The sequence below is a fragment of the Mchenga conophoros genome, linkage group LG9, assembly GCF_057382185.1.
Source record: "Mchenga conophoros isolate Kocher_MC1m ecotype Shallow Benthic linkage group LG9, M_conophoros_male_GT1.1, whole genome shotgun sequence".
Taxonomy (NCBI): domain Eukaryota; kingdom Metazoa; phylum Chordata; class Actinopteri; order Cichliformes; family Cichlidae; genus Mchenga; species Mchenga conophoros.
In genome coordinates, this window is record NC_140534.1 from 24809270 (window position 1) to 24833383 (window position 24114).

The 24114-nt window shown below is 39.2% G+C and overlaps 4 protein-coding genes across 7 annotated transcripts; all 4 read right to left on the bottom strand.

Moving 5' to 3' along the window:
* Nucleotides 1-248: 248 nt before the first annotated feature.
* LOC146567337 (uncharacterized) lies at nucleotides 249-11186 on the bottom strand. Of its 4 annotated transcripts, none has more exons than XM_085287112.1 (16): nucleotides 10697-11186; nucleotides 9730-9770; nucleotides 9445-9509; nucleotides 9188-9330; nucleotides 8934-8982; nucleotides 8519-8729; nucleotides 8326-8412; nucleotides 7798-7941; nucleotides 6093-6790; nucleotides 5349-5873; nucleotides 4122-4686; nucleotides 3947-4017; nucleotides 2729-2869; nucleotides 816-976; nucleotides 620-710; nucleotides 249-477 (listed from the first exon to the last, which is right to left on the bottom strand). In XM_085287112.1, exons 1-16 carry the CDS (start codon nucleotides 10718-10720, stop codon nucleotides 395-397), a joined length of 3099 nt encoding a protein of 1032 aa, XP_085143238.1. In that variant the 5' UTR covers nucleotides 10721-11186; the 3' UTR covers nucleotides 249-394. The 4 variants fall into 4 exon arrangements, with proteins under 4 accessions (XP_085143238.1, XP_085143239.1, XP_085143240.1 ...); XM_085287113.1 differs by having other exon boundaries at nucleotides 9490-9509; nucleotides 9730-9773; XM_085287114.1 differs by having other exon boundaries at nucleotides 9188-9283; nucleotides 9490-9509; nucleotides 9730-9773; nucleotides 10697-11185.
* A 1244-nt stretch (nucleotides 11187-12430) lies between these two features.
* Nucleotides 12431-15832, bottom strand: LOC146567338 (uncharacterized). The gene is made up of 8 exons (XM_085285968.1): nucleotides 15803-15832; nucleotides 15368-15482; nucleotides 14983-15127; nucleotides 14716-14829; nucleotides 14445-14589; nucleotides 14167-14315; nucleotides 13610-13749; nucleotides 12431-13485 (listed from the first exon to the last, which is right to left on the bottom strand). The coding sequence occupies exons 1-8, from the start codon at nucleotides 15815-15817 to the stop codon at nucleotides 13334-13336; spliced, it is 975 nt and encodes a 324-aa protein (XP_085142094.1). The 5' UTR covers nucleotides 15818-15832; the 3' UTR covers nucleotides 12431-13333.
* Nucleotides 15833-17087: 1255 nt separating this feature from the next.
* On the bottom strand, nucleotides 17088-19196 carry LOC146567339 (uncharacterized). The gene is made up of 8 exons (XM_085285969.1): nucleotides 19184-19196; nucleotides 18954-19070; nucleotides 18720-18864; nucleotides 18526-18639; nucleotides 18045-18189; nucleotides 17803-17951; nucleotides 17582-17721; nucleotides 17088-17468 (listed from the first exon to the last, which is right to left on the bottom strand). The coding sequence occupies exons 2-8, from the start codon at nucleotides 19051-19053 to the stop codon at nucleotides 17317-17319; spliced, it is 945 nt and encodes a 314-aa protein (XP_085142095.1). The 5' UTR covers nucleotides 19054-19070; nucleotides 19184-19196; the 3' UTR covers nucleotides 17088-17316.
* A 3345-nt stretch (nucleotides 19197-22541) lies between these two features.
* On the bottom strand, nucleotides 22542-23181 carry LOC146567340 (nanos homolog 2-like). The gene has a single exon (XM_085287116.1). The coding sequence runs from the start codon at nucleotides 23179-23181 to the stop codon at nucleotides 22681-22683; it is 501 nt and encodes a 166-aa protein (XP_085143242.1). The 3' UTR covers nucleotides 22542-22680.
* Between the last annotated feature and the right edge of the window lie 933 nt (nucleotides 23182-24114).

Consider the following 24114-nt stretch of genomic DNA (forward strand, 5'->3'; position numbering starts at 1 on the left):
TTGTGACCTTGACCCAATTTTCACAAAAATGAAATCAGGTCAAACTGTTATTGGCATCTACCGTAACACAAAATTTGAACAACATATCTTGAGAACTGTGAATGCCAGACAGCTAACAAACACACCTTTTTCTTCAGAGGGGGAAACAAAACCACCTCCAAACATCTTGAACTAAAATTATATCCGAATTTCTCGATAGTCACGCTCTGATAAAGACGCAGTTTAACGCAGGCTTTGGAAATGGCAAATACGGTATTTAAAAGCAAACTTTATTCAAATATTTTACATTTTTACCAACATTTTCTTTCAGTTTTATTTCCTAGAATCATAAACTGAAGTAAGTCTTAGGAAAAAAAAATTACAGCCAATTTTCTATTTACATTTTCACAATGCATCAGTTTACAGTTTCAACTAACATTCTGGTGAAGTACAGAACCGCAGGCTGCGCAGTCAGATTCTTGATGGCGTATGCATGTCCTGTAAGAAGAGAACAGTAACTGTAAGAAACAAAAAAAGCATCAAAAATATGTGCCTTTATCACTAAACCATGTTAAAGATCTATTATGTATTTGCAAACGTTTTTATGATGAGATCTTACAGTAAATGTAAATATTCTTACCAGACTCCACCACAAAAGATTTTCCAGGACTGAAGCATGACTCACAGCCATCGATGGTCACACCCACTGAGCTGGTTAGTAAGTTAAAAACCTTTAAAAAGACAGAAATAAATAATGGAAATACTTTAGGACTGTTGTATAAGAGGCCTAGTTACTGCATAATTATATGCAAGAAACAGAATAAAGTAGTACTCACTGTTGTAGCACTGTGGTCCACCCAGAGAGGCTTCTTCATGAGGGATCCCAGCAGCAGCTTTCCACTACAGAAGGAGTTGGTGCTCACGTCCTCTTGGAGGCCCATAGCTCTGTCTTGATAGAAGTACCAGTCAAACTGGTCTGGAGTGACACCAGGATCGCCTACAGTAATACAAAGAAGACATAAGGATCATTAGATGACATAACTTTATTTATTTAAAATGTCTTGTCTACATTAAAAAGAAAGCAAACCAAATTAGACACATAAATGCTTTGAGTTTTTTGATGCAGGCATTTTAAGTATTTTATTTTGATCCTAACTGACAATAAAGAGAAAATTAATAAAAGACGTGATGATCGATCTGTCCAGTTAGGAAGGATAAACTACTGTGAATCCTTTTCAGCTGTTTTGGTGCAAGTGAAAGTGACAACAGGTGCACTGGAGCGGCCACAACATGGTTTTAACAGGTGTTTGCCATGGACCACTGCTTTCTCCTTATCCCTGCTGACTGATTGTTCTCAGTTTGGCTTTTTGCTTGTGTTTTTGTTCCTGCTGGTAACATGAGATGATGCCTCTAGCCCAGGGGTGGGCAATCTCAGTCCACGAGGGCTGGTGTCCCTGCAGGTTTTAGATGTGTTCTCGAACCAATACAGCTGATTTAAATGGCTAAATTAGCTCCTCAACATGTCCTGAAGTTCTCCAGAGGCCTGGTAACGAACTAATCATGTGATTCAGGTGTGTTGACCCAAGGTGAGATCTAAAACCAGGGACACCGGCCCTCGTGGACTGAGATTGCCCACCCCTGCTCTAGCCCATTCTGTTTGCACAAGTACTGTAGTTCAGCTCCTCCAGGATGGCACATTCATATGTGTCGTTACAAGAAGGCTTGTCGTGTCTCCCAGCAGAGTCTAAAGAGCGTGGACGAGATAACAGATGGGCCGTTACAGGAGAAGAGCCGAATAGGGCCATAGAAGGTCATCAGCCCTGCAGCAGAACGGATATTGACTCCTTTGTGCAGGGAGACGGATGGCTGCAAATGTCCCCACAAAATGACCAAACTGTCAGAAAAAGACTCCATGAGCATAGCTGAGGGTCCTTTAGTGGGACCTTTGCTCATAGCTCTGCACCGTGCAGCTCAACTGGCATTTGCCAGTGATATATCTCCCCATACCATCGCTGACCCACGGTCAAACCAGTCATGCAGGGTGATTTTGAAGGCAGCATAACATTTGCTACAAACGGTTGTCTTGAGACTCTTTCACATCTGTCACATGTACTCAGTGTGGCCCTGTGCTCATGTGCTCATCTGTGAAAAGAGAGGCCAGTGGCGGTTCTGCCTGTTCTGGCGTCCTCTGGCGAATGCCAATTGAGCTGCGCAGTGTTGAGCTGTGAGCAGGAGTCCCACTAAAGGAAGTTAGGCCCTCATGGCATGCTCATGCAGTCTGCTGCTGACAGCTTGGTCAGAAACATGCACATGAATCGCCCACTCAAGGCCATTTTGTAGACCTCTGGCAGCGCTCCTCATGTTCTTCCTAAAACAAAGGAGCAGATGCTGCTCCTGCTCTGTTGATCCCCTTCTACGTGCTTGTTCAGGAGTCCTCGGTTAATGACCCCTGTCACGGCATCTTCTCCACAGTCTTGAGACTGTGCTGGGAAACCTAGCAAACCGTCTTGTGATACGCTGTCCTGGAGGAGTTGGACTACCTGTGCAACCTGAATGGACTGCAGACACTGTAGCCAATCTGCTTTACAAACAGCACAAACCACATTTATGACCAAACAGTTTATTTTATTTAACAGTGTAAAAGACAACAGACATTTAAACACCTGTATCTGTGAAGTCAGTGCAAAAACAACATTTGGAAATTATTTTTTCTTATTTTTTTCTCTTTTCTTTCTTAGAATTTTCTTACCTTCTGGTGTAGCCAACCAGAGGCTCCTAAACCACTCAGCCAGGTTGGCCATATCCTTCCGCTGTAAGATCAGCGGCTTGAGGGGAGGGGCACAAAGATCTGAAGCAGAGAGCAGAACTGTGCTCCTGGATGACGGCAAAACTGGAACATAATAAAAATAAAACGCAGATATTTATAATGAAAAAATAAGGTTTTTTTAAACCATTCGGGCACGCACCCAAACAGTGATCACACTTTCAGATATTTATCATTTATATTCAAGCCAACTGAGGTTAACAAGGACGACCATTTTAGGGCTGTAAATATTGCAGTATGAATGCTCGTATTGCCAGCCTGACAGACGAAAATGTCAAATGTGACGGATTCATTTCATTAATTCAAGACTGAACTCACAGTGACACACACTGATTCATCCACAACAAACACTAGATTAGGCTTCAGCCGGTTATACTACTATTTAACAACAAAGGAAAAGCTTCAGCACTTTTAAATTCCTCCTCTAATGATTCTGAATCCTTTCAAAACCATTTCTGAGTCTCTTTATCTGTTTGGTAGTTTGTGGGACTGACAGTTTTTTTCCTAGTTGGTCTGACATTGAAAATCATTGTGAAAAACAATTCTGCTCTCAGTTATTTACTTATTCATCCAGGTTTTAAAACGTGCCAGTGCCCCAAGTTCCCGCTTCAATTACTGATACTATAATATTTGTAGAAAAGGACCGTCCACAAACACTGCACTTTATAGTGGTTTATCTGACTGTCTGCAGATGCCTGCAGTATCAGAAACACTGAGAGGCTAGGAGAGATTATGAATGAAATATCAGATGATCACAGAGCTTAATGGTTCTGGGCATGTCACCAGCTTGAAGTCTGACCCAAAATGGAAAGAATTTCAGGGCCTTGAGACTTATAAAAAACAATAAACTGCCTTTTTTTAAATTAGCAAAATACTTAAAGGGGTTTTGATTTCAAAACAAGCCAATAACATTAAATCCTTGTTGATTAGATTTCTTTCTCATGTAAAGTAAAAGCATTTTAATGACTTCAGCTCATCCCGTCTCATTTTTACTACGAGTGAAGCAGCCAGTGTTTGACACTTTATACTTTTCTTTACACTTTATTAAATGTTATAGTGAAGCTTTCTTTTCAGAGAATTGTGTAAAATGTTCTTTGAAAGATGAAACTGTTGGAAAATGTTTTAATGTAATTTAAAACCCACTTATGCTGTCAGCGTCTTCATAGTCTTCCAGCTCAATCATGGAGGACGGTCCACTCCTGTGGACTTGTGACCTGCCGATAAAAGATGAACGACAGTCAGAAATATACTGAAAATATAATAAAGACAGAGGTTAAGAGTAATTCAGGCTTTTCCTTGCATGTCATGTAGCTGATACCTGCTGTCTCGTGTGGTCTCCTGGTTGTCTGGGCTGTTGTCAGCTGCATGAGTGTTACTGCCTGCTACACAGATTTCCTCAGACGGACGTGATCTGACATTACATCTGTTAGTCTGACGTCTGTCCACAGTCGAAGACTCTATGACTGAAGCAAAAATGTCTCTAAATGTTGCCAGAGAGCGTTTGACAGTCTTAGGAGTGATCGGTGACTTTGCTGTCAAAGGAGGCACTGGAGCTCCTCCTAGAGGTTTTAATGAGACTGCCGTGTTGCCATTTTTGGGAACACCGAGTCTGGGAGATTTGCTCTGTTTAGACTGTTTCTTCCTTTCTTTTTTAGGTTCGGGCCTCTTGGGATGAAGCTGCTGAGGCTTTGAGGACACGTTCTCCAAATCTTCAGCTACGTTGTTGACAAGCCACCAATCGCCCGGGGCTCTCCTTCTCCGTTTGGCTGAATCTGCTTCCGTGAGCCGCTCCTTAGGTCGACTTTGCGACACGGGCGCTTTTGGTGTGGCTGACAGTTTTCCAGTAGAATCGTGCTGATATACTTTCTGAAATATCTTATTTCCTGTAACAAAAAGCACATTTCCTTTCCATTCTTTGCTACTTAATATTTCACACCAACTAGGAGGCAAACAAGGAGCACTCTGAGAGCGCAAACATTTAAGAGAATACTTTAGTTTTACTTTTAAGTTAACAGTTTTATATATCGCACTTTTATTTTGTTTGTGCTTTATGAGTACAATAAAAGCAAGTGCAAAGTACAGCCTTTTTTCATTTGCCCTGGTGAACCTCATTTTAATATACCGGACACAATTTTTTTTTCTTTATGTGTAGCATTCATTTCACTGTTTAGTAAGTTACATTTGTGTTAAGTTTTAAGCAATAAAAAGAAAAGTTTCTGATCCCAAGTTTATCGTGTCTCCTTATTTTGCCAATTCTAGACAAATAAATCATTGAGTTGACCTTGAAGAGCTTGGTGGATCTAAGCCAAATTTTAATGACTTGTTAACACTATCACAGTATTAACTCATAGCCAACAAGATTTACCTATTTTACTTTGGAAGGCTAAACTACCTGTCAAGACATCTGTTAAAAGTCGATCCAACACAAAAGGCCAAATTCTCTTTATCTACACATGCATCAGTACTAAGAGTCCAATAGCACAATATATAAAACATCAGTCACAGAAACTCCTCTGTAGTACTGGCACTTTTACCTTGACCTTACCTGAGTTAAGGCTGTGGTCCCTCTGAGTAAAGACCAAAGGGCTAGACTCCTGGTCCAATTCTTGATCCGGGACCTCCTGCTGCTCCGGCTCGTCGGCAAGCTCCGGCTCAGCCGTTACTAAATCTTTATCAATTGCTTTCATCTTGTCTAACTTTTCTCCTTGTTTATTTCCTTTTTCGCTCTGTTTTGTTTTCCTTTTTTTAAACTCACTCGTCTCCTGACTGGGCAACACTTTAAGCCGTTTCTGATTTCTTTTCTTTGAGGCTTTGTCTTTCTTTGCTTTTGCAGGTGAAGGAACTGCTTCGCTGGAGTCTTTAGGTTTCTGTTTGGACTTCTTTTGCGTGGCCTGCTGGCTGTTGTCCGCTTCCTCTGTGCTCTGAGGGCAACTCAACCACCACTCTCCTGTCGATTTCCTTTTCCTTTTCCCGAGAACCTGACAGTCTTCAGATGAAGTCCCTTTAGAAACAACTGACTGGTTGTTTTGTTTCACCTGTCCGTCTGTTTCACAATTCATAGCTTCTTTGTCTAAAGGGATCAAAGGAAAAACATATATAAAGTAAGCAAAGTAATTTTAAGTGAATGAAGGAAAAAATTGTTGCAATTCCAAAAATTAACATGTTTTGATGATAAAGATCAAAACTTTAATCAAACTTCAAAGGTTAAGATCACATAAGATGACAATAGCTAGCACAAATATTCAACAACCAATTATAGAAGAGTTTTTAGGAAGTACAAAGGACTCACCAACAGTAGAAACTATGTCTTCAGTATCTCTGTGCTTGTCACTGGTCTGCTCATCAACATCCTTAACAGTAGGTTCTCCCTGCAGCTCTTTCCTGCTCGCCTTTAACGAGTCAGCCTTCTGTGTCTTGGTATTTTCTTTACCATCTTTTGAAGACTTTTGTTTCTTTGTTTCAGCAGACTTACTTGCTTTCCTTTCTGTTTTCTTAGAGGGTTTCGCTTTTTCTGTTTTGCGACTCGTTGTGTCTTCAGGCTGATCTTCTGCTTCATCACTCTCCTTTGACAAAGTTTTCTTGAGCTGCTTCTTCTTTTTTACTGGCTCTTCTTGAACCAATAAGTCACCCGCAGGAGCATCTTGAGGAGCAGGAAGCTTATTTTCCTCATTTCTAGGCCCAGTCTCCTCACTGTTCTTCTCTTTCTTCGTTTTCTTCTTAATTTTCTGATCAACAGGCTGATCTTCCAATTTACTTTTTGACTTTTCTTTTTCCTGCTGTGGCTCTGGCATCTCCAGTGATCTATCCTTTGTCCTCTTATCTGAGCTGTCTTTGTCTGTGCTGGGAATTCTGCTGTGACTTTGTTTCTTACTGGCAGCACTTTTACTTGGGATGGAAAACCACAGAGGTGTATCATCTTCTAGGATCATAAAATCATCCTCTGGTTCAGGGGGAGGAGTGGGTACTTTGACTTGTTTCTTCCCAGAACTTAAAAAAAAAGATAAATACATATAATTAATTTTTTTAGGAAAGAATGTGACTGAGGCCACGTGGTATTATGTGATCAGTGTTGGGGAGTAATGGAATACATTTAACAATGTTACATATTTAAAATACAAAATATGAGTAACTGTATTCCGTTACAGTTACTGTTTAAAAAGGTGGTATTCAGAATACAGTTACTTTGTTGAAATAAAAGGATTACATGGCAGTCTTTCCCTGTTTCATATGTTAGGCTATGCCCTCTCTATTTTTGGTAATTCCACGCCAGTGGAAACCCAAACAAAACACGCATTAAGAGGCTCTGTGTCACCGAGCAGAAACGGGAGCTGGAAGCATGTAAATATAATAATAACCACTGCAGCCAAAAAGAGTGCCTGACGAGCCCAGCTGTGAGTAAGCTATTAAGACTCGACTGTACACCGTGTTCGTGTTTTCCTCTGAAACAATAAGTTCCGTTGGAGCAGGCTTTCAATGCCTCTCTCTGTCTCTCGCTAGCAAAGTTGACCCAGACAACAAAGTAAAGCTAGTTTTCAGTTACGAGCCCGACACAGAACCCGACGTATTAACCAGAGGTCCCTTTACTATGGTTTGGAGCCGCAGACCTGTTTTCTATACGCGTGAAACAGTTTTAATACGAGATCACTGCAAAAAGTGCAGCCTTACCTAATGTCCACCTACTGTTACTTATTTATATGAAGATTTAAAAATCTAGTTGGTATTAGTATGATGAATAACCTTCAGTAAAAGTAACAAATCCCACAGCAATAGTACATTCATGTAGTTGCAAAAAGCATGATAATATATTAAGTATTCCAAAGTATTCAGAATACGTTACTGTCATTGAGAGACATAACGGAAAACGTTACAAAATACATTTTGGGGCATGTAATCTGTAGTGGAATACATTTTAAAAGCAACGTTCCCAGCACTGTATGTCATGCAGACATGTTTACGTAGACAAGTTATAAAGGTGTCCTCTGATCTCAACTCACCTGAAAGGTTTTGACTGTGCTGCAAGTTTCAGTTTCTGCAGAAAAGCTGTCATATCTTTTCCCGCTCGTGTGGATGCCACAGGAGCTGCGACTTCAGGCTTCCGGCTCACTGTTTGAACAGCTGGCTGTGTGCTTTCTTGACTCCTGTAAACAAAGAAGACATAAAATGTGACTGAAATAATCAAAATGTTTTCAAGAGCGACCAGAAACACTTCCCTATCTTTTTGAATCATTGTTCCTGCCTCCACTGATCAAAATGAAGCGTATCACCAATACAGTATGTTTGATGTGCTATATAATCCCGTAGCCTATAAATATTGTTCATCTTTGATTACTGTTGTGCAGTATTGCTGTGTATGTTCGTTTAATTGGGGAATTTTTTTTAAGTAGAAAAGGGCAAATGGCAGATGGCAAAAAACTAAAATATCTTGTACAATTAATGGTCTCATATGGTCACATTTATAGCATCAAAGTCTCTTCCTCCTGAAAAAACACCCAACGAGGTATTTAAATGAAAAGCAACCTTACCCTTGTAATTCAATCTCCTTCTTGTGGCCAGATATCTTTGTTAAATCAATCTTGCTTGGGGGAGACTCCAATCCAGACTCGCCGTTCCTAGAGAACAGGATTAGTGAAAGATTTGTGGAAAATAAAAAAATAAAAACATGAAAAATTGTAGAGGCAACATTTCCTGCTAGGAACTAAGTATGAATTTCCGTACTCCTCTGTGACTTGTCCATTACACTGGGGATTCTGGGTGGGTAGAGAGTCTTTCTTCACCTCTTCTATTCCTTCATATTCACACATAAAAAGAATTGGGGACACAACTTGTGCTTTTTCATCGTCCTGCTTTTCTTCTTCAGCAGCCAAACTTTGTTCTGCTGGACTGGAAGTCTTTACTGGGTGATGTCCTTTAAAGGGGATGTCCAAATCTGCAACAAGAAAAAGCCCAGTCCTAAACAATTCATTTATTTCCCACCTGTGGGACTAATAAAGGTCATCTTACCTTATCTTATCTTAATTTAAAAAAAAAAAAAAAAACACAAACAAACAAAGAAACAAACAACAACAAAAAAAAAAAAAACACACACACAAGGCATATATTTTCATTATGAACACAAATTTGAGTGTCTTACCGATATCCAGTTCAGTACTTGCAGGATGCAAGACATCTCCATCATCTCCCTGAAGAAATTCAAAATTGTGAATTAAAATAATGAACACAAATTACCAAAAATATTGTCTTGTTCAAAAAAGGACTCACGGCTGAGCCAGTAAACAAGAATTCATTAGAAAGTGTGTTTGTTTTAATAGCTGGACTGCAACAGATGTTTAACACTAGAGCTTAGGACATGCATGCAATATAAGCAGAAGTATCAACTGACTGTACCATTACTAATTGGTGTCCTGGAGGTTTTTTTATCAGCTGTCGCTCTGGGGGGACCGAGTCCTCACTCTTATTCTGGTGTATTTCTGAATCAGAAGTCTGGAGCAGAGGAGAGGGGGGCTGTAGATTTGCATGTGAGGCTGAATCTGGAAAAAACAACAACAACAAAAAAAAAAAAACAACAGTCGAGAAGAGGTTAATAAAATGGAAATACCTAATTTATAACAAAGAATTACACCAATCGGATGAATATCACTCACCCATGTCATCAAAGATCTTATCAATATCTTGCAGTGTCAACGTACCTTCCCAGTGCTTAGCTGGGCTGAAAAACAAAGGTAAGAATTAAAGGGTAATTCCAAACTTTTGTAATTTCGGTTCTGTGATATCAAATACAAATAAATCTGCAATAGCATGAATAAATCCAGAAAATGAATTTATGAAGCTCATAGATATTAAAACACACACACACACACACACACACACACACACAAACGTTTAACTAAAATAAAACAGCTACATTGTAGAAACGTGTTTAAACTTACCTTTCATTGTCAGTAATGTAACAGAGCTTCCTCTTGGGTCTCTTCTGTGAAGAGAAACCAGCTTAGAAACCACTCCAGGATTAAATGAATAACTATGTTGACTTAGCAAACACAGCCCCTGTTCTAATAGATACAAAGGGTCTAAAGAGACAACAGATGTAAGGCTAAATGATCAACTCTCTAAAACTTTACAAGAATCATAACATTCATGGATGTAGTCAAGTTCACTTCAGTTTTGTTTATATATACTGTGACTTCCCAATTACAATAACAACAAGTATCTCATAAGAGTCTCTGTCCAGATGGTAAAAATAAATCCTACAATATTAAAGAGAACTTAAACAAACAGAGCAAATGCTTGGTAACTGGCAATCCCACATTTGTTTGACCCTGGTTTAAATGAGAAAGGATTGATCTTTTCAGTTAACCCATTTTTGAGGTTCTGCACATTTCCAAACCATCCCAGCCTTGCCTCTCTAACTCAGTTTCCAAAACACTTAACCTGAGCTGTCCCTCACATGTACTCATTTCTAATCCTGTGCATTTTGGTCTCTCCAGTGAAAATCTTAGCATCTAGGCCTGCCTCCTGTTTTTTTTTTTTTTGTTTTGTTTTTAGTGCCACCTTCTCCAAGCCATGCATCATAGCAGGTATTACTACCATCAACATTTTTTCACTGTTGTTGCTATCCTTCTGTCACAAATCACCCCTAACATTTGTCTCCATCCACTCCACCTTGCATGCACACAGGTGCTGCAGAGATTAAAGAATGCAGTCCTAATATTAAGTTTAGAGGACGAGTTAAATGACAAGTCATGTTCAAATGGATACAAAAGGCGATCGGTGTGTGTAAATAAAGACGGTAGTCTGCAGCCAGACTCGGAAGTTTAAAAACTTGTCACCGGGAAAATGTCCTGGGCTAGGGTAATGTTTGTAATAAGTTTGTGCAAAAGCACGAATAGAACTTACTAGGACTGGGTACTCCATCTCCATTTGTGTTAGCTGGCTGTCGTTCTTTCAACAGTATGGTTAGCCGACTGTTTCCGACCGCGAGACCCGAGTTAACAGGTAATAATCATTTCGTGTTCGTTTACTCTCTAGTTTGTTAGCCCTCACGTGAACACCTTAAAAAATCATGTAAAAAATAACTATTTAGCCATACAAAGACCAAATATAACGTTTTCTTCTAGCCAATATCCTCCGTTAGCACAACAATGGCGCTGTTTACAGTTTGTACTTCACCCGCGCACTCTAGAAAACTAAAGCGACATTATGCCCCGAGTACTGACTCAAAGGCGGGAGTGTCGCGAAATTGGCACGCTGTAATTCACAGTCCATGTCTTCTATAACATCGCTGTGAGTGTGTTAATTAAGTAATGACTTGAACATAACTGTCTAATTGGTAGGGCCTACTGATTTTTAACAAAGTTTTGGCTGGCAGCGGACTTGCAGCCTGAAGAACAACGCACAGGGAATCAGTGTTCACTCTTTCCTTCTTCTACATATTAGTTTCCGGCAGATTAAAGTTGGCGCTTTGCTTACTGCCCTCTACAGTTTAAAGTCGGAACCAGCATCCTGCACCATATACTGGATAACAAAATCAAAATCAGAATACAGTACTTTCCTAAGGAAATTATGTGGTTACAGTTGCTCCAAGAAAATAACAGTAAAAGACTGAACTAAATACTATTACAATATTACAATTTATTACTAAGTCATTGTAGAGGTTGTGCAAAAGGGTGTAGCTGTCTCACTATTTCACAACAGAACCATGAACATGACTTAACTGACTTAATTTCTAGGCTTAATGGATCAGCCGCAGTCAAACAGCCAAAAGCTGTGCATTAATGGCAAAAAAAAATATGGCTGTTAGCTGCTGTTTATAATAGCTGTTTCTTCAATGTATTTATCTGTTGAAATACGTTGTATTATTTTGTGATTTGTTAATTAACAAGCTACACAGCTTTGAATGAGGCCTTTAACCCTTTCAAGCATAGTGGTTACTACAGTGGACAGCTATTCAAAGGCTGTTTTCTCGTATTTGTGTCAGTGTTGATGGTGTACTTGCACATAAACTACTACGTTGGACACTCATGTGCCACTCCATACCCTGCCACCCACTTTTCAGGCAGTGTAAGTGCACAAACCATTTCTTATTTAATTAAAATTGAAATTTCTCTAACTGCTTAGAAGTTAAAAAAAATCTTTTTTTCATGCCTAAAGATGAATAAAAATACTGAGGTTGTCATAATTCATGCATGAAAGAGTTAAATGGTTGTTACAATTACCAGCTGTTGCCGTTTACTCCTACAAACGTCTTTTCTTTTGGTAAACTGGGTAAATATCTTTGTTTTCATATATACAGATAAATGTTAAGTAACGGCAAAAATTTGGACGCTATCTTGAGAAAATGGAAATGATCGTCATGTTCAAATGTGTAACATTTCACTGAAAACAAGTGCACACTGATATATGAAACTTAAAGTTTATTTGTACTTTTTAAATATGACATATAACTGATTAAAACATATGAAAATGTTTCTCCTTCATGCATATTAATGTGTTGCATATAAGCTCTATGGTGTATGTCATTTGCTATGAAACCACAGCCTGCACAGAACTCATCCCTAGAGCAGTAACATAACACACCCATATATGATCTGCATGGGATATAAAGAAGTTAAAAATAATTAAGTGCTGTAAAGTATGCACTGTATAGAGTATATGCTCTAAATCAGGGGTTTCAAACATAAGGCCCGTGGGCCAAATTTCAAATGCAGCCCACTGAATGGCTTTGGAAAAGATAAAAGAGGGTGTAAAGTCTGGACTTTTAACTGTATTTTCATAAATTTTACAGCATTTCCTACTGATAAAGGCCTCTCCCATGGCCATACACTAAGGTATTTAAATAATAGATAAACAATTACACGGCATAAAGATAACAGTTTTTTCACTTTCTGCTTTAGAAGTTTGTTTTTTTACAATGGGTCCACAGTTTTTGTTAAGTAACAAAAACTTTTTTATGTTTTATAATTGCAGGGCAGTCTGGGCAATCTGCAGCCAGAACCTTTTTGCAAATTTTACACATTTATTTTTACAATTTAAGCCCAAAAGAGTCATGCTGACAGATTTTTTTCATTTGCTTTCAGGAACATTTATTTATCATGTAGAAAAACTGAGATCTACAGCTGATATTTTCCTTCTTTTCTTTTATTAACATATCTCAGGGATTTTGTGTGTATTTACATTTCTTTACACTGATAGAAATGTAAATGATATAGTGATATAGTAAAAGTATGTTCTCTAACGTTACAAGCCTTGTATTTTTTAAATGTAAAAAAAAAGGATGCTTAAAATAAAATAAACGAATTTTTAGCTCATATCTTAAATCAGAAATAATATTTTATAAAACCTTGATTTTGGAGTAGCAACATTTATATGGTGTTAACACTGAACAAACAGCTGTGATCATGTATGGTCTATTTCACAATAAATATGTCAATATTAAGAAAACTACATTTGGCTTTGGAGTGTAAGTTTGCACTAATACAAAACAAACATAAATATATATTCAGTCATTTGTTATACATAATAGTCTTATGCTGCTCAGCGAAATATCTTTTTCTGCTTCTTAGCGATCTCCATCGGTTCCATGGCTTCAGGATCGACACCTTCATAGAGTGGCTGTTTGATGTGTCTCCAGACCACCAAACTAACCCGAATCACAAACAGCACACAGGCTGCAGCCAGCAGCACAGCTGAGAGAAGAAAATCAAATCAGTACAGCTTTTGCACGTGACACACGGTGACACAGAGCTCATTTTGTGGGTGTATTTATCTAAAAAGTTTAGTGTGGATGCAGGGATTTATGTGAAGTCTTACCAATGAAGACGCCATTGCGACTGGGTGATTCAGCATCATAGTTTTTGTCAAGGTTTCCAGACAGCGCCCAGATCACAACGGGGTAGGTAATGCAGACGTACCGCACATGCTTGTCGAGGACAAGATTCTCTAAAACAAACCTATGAAACACAAAACGCGTCGCTTTAGCATCTCAATTTTAATATGTTAGATTCTAACATATATTAATATAAGAGTTCAGCCAATTCTACTCCAGTCATATGGATAAAGATCATACAAGGTCAAAGGCCATAAGTTTTAGCTTTCATTGGATCATCTCCAAATTTTAAATATACTAATCATTGGGGGAAATAAGCGCGGTCTTTATTTGAACTCTTTCAAACATTATTGTTTTAAACAAACATTATTTGACAAATATTACAAAAAGATTAATATACTACATTAGCTTTCCATACTGATGCATAAAGCATCTGAGTTTTAGTGTAGCCGTTGCCCTTCAAAGGAAGGGAATTGGAGGGAACTGAGCTCTCTCAATGCTCTCGTTTGGGTTTTTTGGGGTTTTTAAGAAGCACACTCACCATCCAAGCAACAAAATAGTCAAAAGAGAGTATGAGAGTGTGGCAGCATCGTCTTGGGACATGTCTGTTTCATAAGCCAGTACAATGGTCAGGTTGAGGAGGGTTGCAACAGTTGTCCAAGTCGTGTATATCATGACACCATTCTGGACCTGCAAACAGATTTTTTCATGGAGTCCAAGCAAACATTATATTAATAATGTCTGACCACAACAGGCTAATGTAACTTGATCTACATGCAAGATTAAAAGCTTAGCTTACAGTTAATAATGCACACTTACCAACACCCGGAGGAGCCACAGGTCTGCTTTGTGGTATTTGTTGAGCCAAGCTCCATAAACGTGAATCCCATGGCAGATGAAGCATATCATGGAGTAGTTAGTGCAGATGATGAGGATGAGAAACACCAGTGCAGGAATCATCAGTCTTTTTTAAGGATAGATACAGCAGAAAAACACATTTAATGAATCTGTTGAACAGCTTTCTTTTACATCTTTCACAGCCATGCATCACTGCAGGCTTAACTCACACACGACACTCAAAGACTCTTACTCTCTGTCCCAAACCAGCAGCCAACCAATATTGACGCCCATGTTGAGACACCAGCTAATAAAGAATCCATAAGGCAGTACTGCAGGAGTGCAGTAAACATATCCATATCCATTCCTAGAAGATAAAAAGTTGATCAACAAATCTGTGGGAACAGTTTTTCAGTGGGTTTTAAAAATAGACTGAAGAGACCTGGATTATATCTTATATCTGTGCTTTAAAAATAACACTGTAGTTTTAAAGAAGAAAATAAAAAGAAGTGGACACAACTTTCTGAAAAGACCCGCAACAATGTAGATGATCATGAAGATCAGCCAGATGTAGATGAGGGTCCAGATGAAAAATGTCCATCCTGAAGGCGTAAGCTGGGTGTCAAACAAAGCTGAGACATTGGCTTGGGTGGTGTGAAAAGGACCTTTGTGGAGAAAAAGGTTCGATTTTAGGGAAAGTTGACTGTTCGCAGTGTGTTTTCACATCCTTCACATCCAGTGTGTGAATGTGTGTGTGAATGGGTGGATGACTGGATGTGTAAAGTGCTTTGGGGTCCTTAGGGACTAGTAAAGCGCTATACAAATACAGGCCATTTACCATCCTCTACACGAATATCAAAGATGCTGAACACAACTGACAAACGGCTAACAAAGTTTCAACTTACTAACTCCAACTACAGCCAGCCCATTAAACACCAAGCTCACTACAAAGGCAGCTAAAGACATGAGTACTGCAGCGATACGTCCTGGGTTGTGTTTTCCCATCACGGTCCTCTTATTCTAAGATGGGAAGAAAAAACATTTTATAAAACAAAAGCAGGAACAGGAAGAAGTGGCAATCGATCACTTTCACACAGTTAACACAGAAGCCACTTAATATATCTTTAGACATTTATCAGAAGCTCTTTTTACAACTTTTATCAAAGTTTGCCACCATAAAAAACAAAACTACTCCAAGAAAATTGACTCTTCTTAAGAGAGGGCCAGATAGTAATTTTTAAATTAATTTTTTTAATTCCTGTGTGCATTATCCACACGACATACATGTTTAGTCTGGTCTACTAAAACAGCGTCCACATGATGAGATTAATAAGACTTACCTGGCTTTGCTCCATGTTGTGTAAGCCGTGTGAAGATCAAGAGTAACTGCAGAGGACACGGGACCGACTTTTATATAGAGCGACTAGTTGTGCAAGAAGGTTTATGACTCTTCAAGACATCACGTGCATCTCTTATCCTCTTTACATTTCTGAAACAATCAATCATAAAACGCTGATAAATATATCTACTCATATATTAAATAATTTTGAAAGCACTTATATACAAGTATGTGTTTAATGAATTACAGTTTACAGCATGATTTTATTATGTTATTACTTCCTATTTGTCTCAGCCCTCCTTCATTACAAAAATTACTTTTATACTGTATAACTCGGAGTTTGAAGGTCCTTCATCGGGTGGCGTGGCATGATAGTAATCCCTGGTTATGTATAAGGTCATATCTGATGATGAACACACTCTTGAAAACAGGGTTTGTGGAATATACAGGTAATTGCTTGCATAAGGAAATCAGTGGGTGGAGGTCTGTGGTTTTTTTTAATCAAAGCTTTTTATTGATCTGCAAAAACAAAAAAAAGAGCAAAGCCAAGATAAAAAGATAGATTTGATGAAATTGTACAGCTTTTTAAATCTAAGTAAAGAGCATAATCCACATATCTGTGTAAGTAGACAACAACAGATCTTGGAGGCAGCCACACAAATCCACCCAGCAACTAGATATAGATGCAGTCTGCCACCAGCAACTTGTGCTGTTTAGTGGAATTTGTTTAAAAATATACATTAAAAGATTATTAAGGTGTACAACCAACAGAGGCTGGCTCTGAAGACTTAAGACTGACGTGACAAAACCAGCGGACTCAGACTGGAGCAGAAAACACGCATAATCGTAAACTTTGAACACAACTGAGATTTGTTACCTTTGTGCATTTGTTGACTCCGTTCACGTTTTTATTCGCTTAAATGGTTTTATTCCCACAGCGCTCTAAATAGTAATGCATTTACTTACAAGTGCAGTGTGCTCTTAGTTTATGCAATAAAGATGATTTTTTTATGAGGCTGATCAACAATCAGCTCGAGAGCTCCATTGTGTGTGTGTGTGTGTGTGTGTGTGTGTGTGTGTGTGTGTGTGTGTGTGTGTGCGTGTGTGTGTGTGTGTTTATTAAACATAACCATATGTGTTAAAATGACATTTTTTAAATCTTATCATCCATCCTTGTCATTATTAATGAATCTGAATTGCTTTGTCTTCTCTCTTATTGAACAGATGTGCTGTCTGTTAAATAACTCAAAAAAGACACCATTAAAGTCAGTGTTAACGTTTATTTTTACAGCTTATGAAAGAAAAGTAAATGAAAGCATAACTACATTTTTCATGTTTATGTGGTGAAATCAGAAATACACACTTTATTGCAGTTTATACTTTTTGACAGGTGTGAACCTTCAGCTTTATATATCACTTTATGAGGCTTGATGATATTCAGCTGAGGCTGGAGTCATTTACAATACAGCCCTGGTATCATACAGAAATCATACTGCAAATCTTTTCCTCGCTCTCTCACTTAAATATCTTTTTCTGCTTCTCTAAAATCTCCATCGGAGACATTTTGTCAGGGTTTACGTCTTCGTAAAGCGGCTTTTTCATTTGCCTCCAAATGACCAAACATATCCGAGTGGCACACAGGGCACAGGCTACACCCAGCAGGGCAGCTATAGTGGAAAGAAAATATCAGAGCGTGGCATCAGTGTGCATCCACATATGAAGTTATCATTTATAGTCAGTGCTATAGTGTCATTGAGACCGGTTGATGGTTTATCCTCACCGATAAAGATGTTGTTGCGGGTAGGAGCTGCGGTGTTGTAGTTTTTGGTGAACACCCCTGTCAGCGCCCAAATCACAGTGGGGTAAATGCTGAAGATGAATCTCACATATTTTTCAAGAATGGAGTTTTCCAGGATGAACCTGTGAGAGAGACGGCACCTTTTATTGATCCATTTTTTCTAAAGAAGTCGCCCTTGTTGTTTCCTCTGTTTGTCAACTTACCACGCTATCAGCACAATGGACAAAACAGAAAGAGCAAGAGTGGCGCCGTCAGCGTGGGACATGCTTGCATCATACGTCAGCACAATGGTCAGGTTAAGCAGGGAGGCAATAGTTGTCCACGTTGCATAGATGGCAATGCCGTTCTGAATCTGCAATGAAGACAAAGCAAAAGACAGAGATGCTGAGATTATAACCATGTACATGAAAAAAAAAGAAACGCAAACATCAGGTGCCATACTAACCAGCAGATGATGGAGCAACAGGTCTGTTCTGTGGTATTTGTTGAGCCAAGCTCCATAGTTATGCAGACCGTGGCAGGAGAAGTATATTACAGCGTAGTTAGTCAAAGCGATTAGGATGAGGAAAGCCAGCGCAGCAGGTGTGTACCTTGAGCAGGGATGAAAAACAGAATTTGACCACAATGAAAACAATTAACCTGCATGTTAGAAGCTGTGTTTACATGCTTCTTGCATGGACATACTTATTTTTCCCATTTATTGCATGATTTCAGGTCAATCTTATCTGCATATTTAGGCCAAGAGGGCCTGACAATGTGATTCAACACAGCTTCATTTGGTTACTCAGCTTAGGTGGACTAACCTAACTAATCAGCACTATATCCAGCCCTCATTTATACGCCCCCTTTTCTAATGCAGCAAGGAAAAACATTAATCAATACTATGGCTTTTTAATGATATCATTTAAAACTCTCATCACACTCACTTTCTGTCCCACAGGAGCAACCATCCAATATTGACGCCCAGATTTAAGCAAAAAGTTACAAAAAATCCGTGTGGCAAAACTGCAGGGCTGCAGTAGACATAACCATAGGCATTCCTGCAGAAAGAGGTAAATGTAGACTTCAACAAACATCATATAGGAGAAGAAAAAATTTGTCTCAAGAATAAAAAACTTACTTCCTAAAGATGCCTGCAAAGACATAGAGCACCCCTGAACCCATAAAGATGTAAATGATGGACCAGATGGTAAAAGTCCACCCTGAAGGCGTGATCTGGGTCACAAACTCATCTGAAATGTTCGCGGTGGTGGATAAAAATGGATCTGTGGCGCAGAAACACAGAAATCAGAGAGAGAGACAGAGTGCTCAAAGGTTACAACGTAATTCTAAAAGTATTAAAAGCCAGACTTACGTTTTCCTAACGCTGCCAGAGCAGACAACACAATGGTGACGATGTAGAAAATCACTGCCAGCACTATGGCAATGGCAAGAGTGATGTGGTGTTTTGCCATTTTTAGTAAGCCAGTTTCTATAAAACAGAAGAATTATAATTGAAGACAAATTATAACAAGTTTCTAAATTTCATATTAACAAGTTGCCATCAGTATTACATGTCACTAATCAGAAGAAGCCATGACGTACCGTTTAATGTCTTTTCTTGACTGAAAGCACTGGAAGACTGCTGTGTGGGGTGGGCTTTTCTTTTTTACATAAAACGAAGCTGGTTTTGTAACAGTGGAGCTTTTATAGCCCTGTAGCACGTGTACACGTTTGACATCCTCCACGTGTCCTCTGTTTTCGGCTGATTAACTGAACAAAAAAGGGGTAAAACAATCCTGTTGCCGAACTCACTCAGCTTTATAACCATCTTCCATAACTTTAAACATACATAAGAGCTGGACTTTGCCCCAGCAGTCGTGTTTAGTAACAAGTTTTTATCGCAGACTCGTATCAGCAGCAGGTGAGACCAGGGAATGAAGAGCCAAAGGATTATATCAGCTTTAAGCAACTTAACCCTCACAGTTATGAAATGTTGGGTAGCTGCCAGCTGGAGATCTATGTATCCCAATTCTAAAACTTCTACGGGTAAATGAGAAGAGCCAATGATATGTTTGCTAATGACAGGCAAAATAAATCAGCTAGGATTATATAGAGCTGGAGTGCACATGAAAACAGAAGGTCATGTATGATCACGCACATACACAGAAGGCCACACACACTCCACATCAGAGCAAGACTTTACTAGAAACACATGTAAAATGCTGCACTGAGTTAAAAGTTTATGATCACCTGTTTGGTCAATTTTCGTTTCTTTCAGCTGTTTTGTTTCTTATTTGAATCACGTGATCCAACAAAAGATATCTGTAATATATAAAGTTCTGGTCTTTAGGACATATTTTTATACATCTGTGGAGCATTTAAAGATAGTGGAAGTAGGTTAACTGCACTTTTTTCATACATTTCCATCTGGAAATTAATATCCAACATTGTTTTTTGGAGGATTCTTAAGGGGAAAAAAACAGACGAGACTGAGACTGAGCTTACTAAAAAGCACCACTGAACGACACAGGAAATAATTTCCGTTAGGGATCAATAAAGTATTCTGATTCTGATGATGTTAACATTTCAATAAGTATGTAATGTCGTATTTAAAGGCAGTTTGTTGTGGGGGTGTTACGTCCCTCTGCAGCTTCTAATCGTCTCAGTGTTTTCAGCTGGTGCTAATTGGCCACACCTAGTCAGGTGTGGATAAAAGCATACCTGAGGCAAGCTTTCCGGCAGTGCACTAGTCTTTGCCTTGGTGGCACCAGCCATTTTAGCCAACCTGGTTTTCCATTTTAGGATGAAACCTCTTCTCACCCACACTCTGTTATTCATCTCCTTTTTTTATGTTGCGGCTTTTGAGCCGGGTCGTAACAGGGGGTTTTACAGTTTTTACAAAAAAGCTTGTTTGCATGTTATCGATTCAAAACCTGCGATAATGTTCAGATTTATGTGCTGGATTTGTATTCAGATAAGCTTATATTTAGAAATGTAGGCTTTATAATGCATTTTTAAATGTATGCAAAAGTATTTAAATGTACATTTTTAAGAACTTGTATTAGGAAATTAAATTGTCTTGATATACAACACTGTGCAAGCATCTTGAGTGACTCATTTCTTAATATTTCGCTTCCAAGGAGCCAGATTTTGTTGTATTTTATCAACTTAATATATATTCATATGTCTGCTCTGTCACACATACACTCATTTCTGGTAATCAGATGGCATCTAAAAATCTTGGCTTTATGTCTGAATGAATATTTGGGTCATTCTTCTGTAAAACTCAGGCTGGAGGCTGTAGAGGAGCTTTTCTGTATCATGTTCTAAACAGCACAAGTTTTGATGCATGCAGTGACATTGACACGTAGTGAGCCACACAAATAGCATGTTGAATCTTTCACACACCGTGCAGTGTGTTTGTCGCCTCACCAGACCACAATGATGTGTGCAAAGTTACATTTTATCACACAAACTGTAATTTGCATAAATTCCTATGTGAGGCATTTAGTTCTAATCAGTAAGAGCACTGTCTCTAAGCATGTTTAAGAGGAGTGAGCTACAGCTTTCTCAGCACCACTGAGCAGACTCCCTGCTCCAAGTGGCAAAAATAAAAGTGAAACATTCAAAAGTGTAGATACGCTTCCCTCTTGTCAACTGACAAAATTCATTGTACCAAAAAGATTCCTGATATCCAGGCGTATGAGATGTCATCACTCACTGCACACATCAAGTCGGCTGTGACAGCAATTCATATGTTTTTAAAAAATCCCCATTGTTGTGCACACAGGGTGGGGTGATCTCTGAAGACATGATTCAAATGATTTTCTCCAGCTCTCCTGAGCAGCAGCTAATAGGTACTCAGCGCTTTAGGAAACTACTTTCTAAAGGTAAGTTTTTCTTTGGACATTTGCTGCTCTTTCATTCATTTTCAGTCCAGTTCTTGTACCTGAACATTTTCAAAGGACTCTTTTGTTTTTTATTAAGCCACTTAACTCTGACCTATGAATCATTTACGCATGTTTTGAAAGTACGAAACACAAGTGCTGAACCAGTGTTGTGTCCACACATAACAGCAAAACCCTAGAAGAATGACCGCCTATTCTTCAAAGAAAACTCAAGAATGAAGGTGGTCATACTAAATTATAACTTTGACGCTCATTAGAATTGTACAAACTCTGTTTTGACCTTGTATACTGTATTTCCCCAGCCCCTCTATTTTGAAACTAAAACTATTGAACCTTAATTCAATTTCTCACTTCACATAATCGTTTCACTTTTGCCTTGAAGTGTTACTTTTAATTTAATTTAATTATTTTTTATGACGCATGTTCTCTGGTGAGTTCAGGTACATCTGTAACATGTGAGTTAAAATTTTCTATAATACCAAAAAAAAGACAAAATACTGATGTTTTTGTCGAATAATCTGTTTGACATGAGGGATAATATAGCATTTGCATTTTAACTAAAAGACTCGCGCACTGACACTATGGGCACATTTTTAGAAATCTTTTTAATTCCACAGAAAGGTTAGCCACTTTAGAGTTTCACTTGTGACCTATGAAGTACCTCCGAAATTGTATCATATTAAACAACAACAACAATAACAACAACAATAACAACAACAATAAACACTCGAGGACTTTAAAGAGTTAAATTTTATTCCAAAGCTTGAGAGCGCTCACCCCTGCTCGGGGCTCCACAGATGTGATGGATGAGGGCTCCTTGCTGCAGACTGCAGCGGAGTGTTTGACAGTCAAACTTGAAACAGTCTTTGGAACTGAAACGGTCTCTGCCAACATGAACACATACCCCAAACAGTTCGGTAAATATGTACAGTTTCTCGCAGCTTCAGTTTTCGGTTGCTGGCAGAACTTGGGACACCCTCAAAGCTGGCGCAGATTTCTCCCGTTGAGCCTGCGCGTACTGGCGAGCGCAGATGTGATGGATGAGGGCTCCTTGCTGCAGACTGCAGCGGAGTGTTTGACAGTCAAACTTGAAACAGTCTTTGGAACTGAAACGGTCTCTGCCAACACGAACACATACCCCAAACAGTTCGGTAAATATGTACAGTTTCTCGCAGCTTCAGTTTTCAGCAGCTACCAGAACTTGACTCCTGTCTGCATCCTCCCAGCCGCCTCCCACTTCATCTGCGGGCAGTACCTGCGTGTGTGAGCGCTGTCACCGGTGGCTTCGCAGATCGGGCAAGTGTAGTTCCGGAGAATGGGGCAGAAAACTTTCCCGTCGTCTGATTTGAGCTTGTGAGATCGGTACACCCTCGGAGTCTCCCCGTTTTGCTTGCAGAAGCGGCAGTAGTCCGAGGATGACGCGCTGCTGCTGGTGTCCGACGCGCTGCTGGTCGGACTGAACTGCGATGAGTTTTTGGAGGATTTCTTCCCCCGAGTGGAAGTGTGGACCTTACTCCAGGGGGGCGCTTGTCCCTTCTTTGGACGCTCGGTGTCTCGGTTATCAACCTCACGGTTGCTGCACAGTTTCTCGAACACTTGGCTCAGATTCATGTAGTCGTGCCACATGTTAAAGCTGTCCCCACCAGTGAGGATCGAGCTCTGGACCTCCAGTCGTCTCGGCATTGTGGTCATTTTTTGGCAGAAGTAAAACTGAGGGTGTGTTTGGAGCGCCTCATATTTATAGCTCACTGAAGATGGTTTTAAAATGCAACAATGTTTGGAGCCTATAGATTGCATGCAGCCTGGCGACGTTTTTTGGAGGCAGAGAGAGAGAAAAAAAGAACTTTGGTGCAGGTGCAGTCTTTTATGTAGCTTTCTGGTGACCTTATAAGAACCTTTGCGAAGCCCGTTGACAGGCCGACAGGCCTTTAATCGAATGATCGGTTGGTTGATTGATAACAGAAAAAAATGACACATAAGATGGACATAAAGGACTGAAAACACCAAGAGCAAAATATTGCATCGCACTCATTTATGTAGTTTATGTTTAGATTAGATAATTTTGCAAAATAACGCAGCAAAATAAATAATAAGAGCCGGGATGTGGAGACTATATAGCACTGAAAAAACTCCGTCCATGTGAACAGAATCAGGGGTTACCTTACCTGTTGATTAAATATCAAGACTATTTAGCAATAAGCTTACTTTAAAGGCTCGTAATAGGTGAACTGTCTTGGTATAGTTGGGTCACGCAGAGTTCATGCATTTTTTTTCTATCGTAGTGCGTTGGCCTTTATCCTCTCATCCCCTCTCGATCTCTGTCTCTCTCTCTCTCTCTCTCTCTCACACACACACACACACACACACACACACACACACACACACACACACACACACACACACACACACACACACAGTGTTTAATAGATAGATAGATAGACTAAATTCAAAGTGAATTATGTGATTTAATCTGTTAAGTTCAAATCTCCATTCTTTCCCTTAGTTTTGCATGTGTTTGCGTTTTTTTTTCTTTGTCTTTTCTTATTTTGTCACTTGTTTACAGTTTTATTATTATTCGTACTTCTAATGTGCTTGTGTCTGACAATGGGCCGTGTATGTGTGTGC

Coding starts and splice junctions, on each gene's coding strand:
- LOC146567340 (XM_085287116.1), bottom strand. CDS start 23,181: ATGACCACAATGCCGAGACGACTGGAGGTCCAGAGCTCGATCCTCACT.
- LOC146567338 (XM_085285968.1), bottom strand. Junction 14,830..14,982: donor GTTGCGGGTCTTTTCAGAAA/GTTGTGTCCACT, acceptor TTTATCTTCTAG/GAATGGATATGGATATGTTT. Junction 14,590..14,715: donor CTGCTGGTTTGGGACAGAGA/GTAAGAGTCTTT, acceptor TCCTTAAAAAAG/ACTGATGATTCCTGCACTGG.
- LOC146567337 (XM_085287111.1), bottom strand. CDS start 10,720: ATGGAGATGGAGTACCCAGTCCTA. Junction 8,983..9,187: donor CAGGACACCAATTAGTAATG/GTACAGTCAGTT, acceptor GAATTTCTTCAG/GGAGATGATGGAGATGTCTT. Junction 4,018..4,121: donor GAGACCACACGAGACAGCAG/GTATCAGCTACA, acceptor TTTTATCGGCAG/GTCACAAGTCCACAGGAGTG.
- LOC146567339 (XM_085285969.1), bottom strand. CDS start 19,053: ATGGCAAAACACCACATCACTCTTGCCATTGCCATAGTGCTGGCAGTG. Junction 18,190..18,525: donor TTGCTCCTGTGGGACAGAAA/GTGAGTGTGATG, acceptor TCCCTGCTCAAG/GTACACACCTGCTGCGCTGG. Junction 17,722..17,802: donor TCCATTGTGCTGATAGCGTG/GTAAGTTGACAA, acceptor TCTCTCTCACAG/GTTCATCCTGGAAAACTCCA.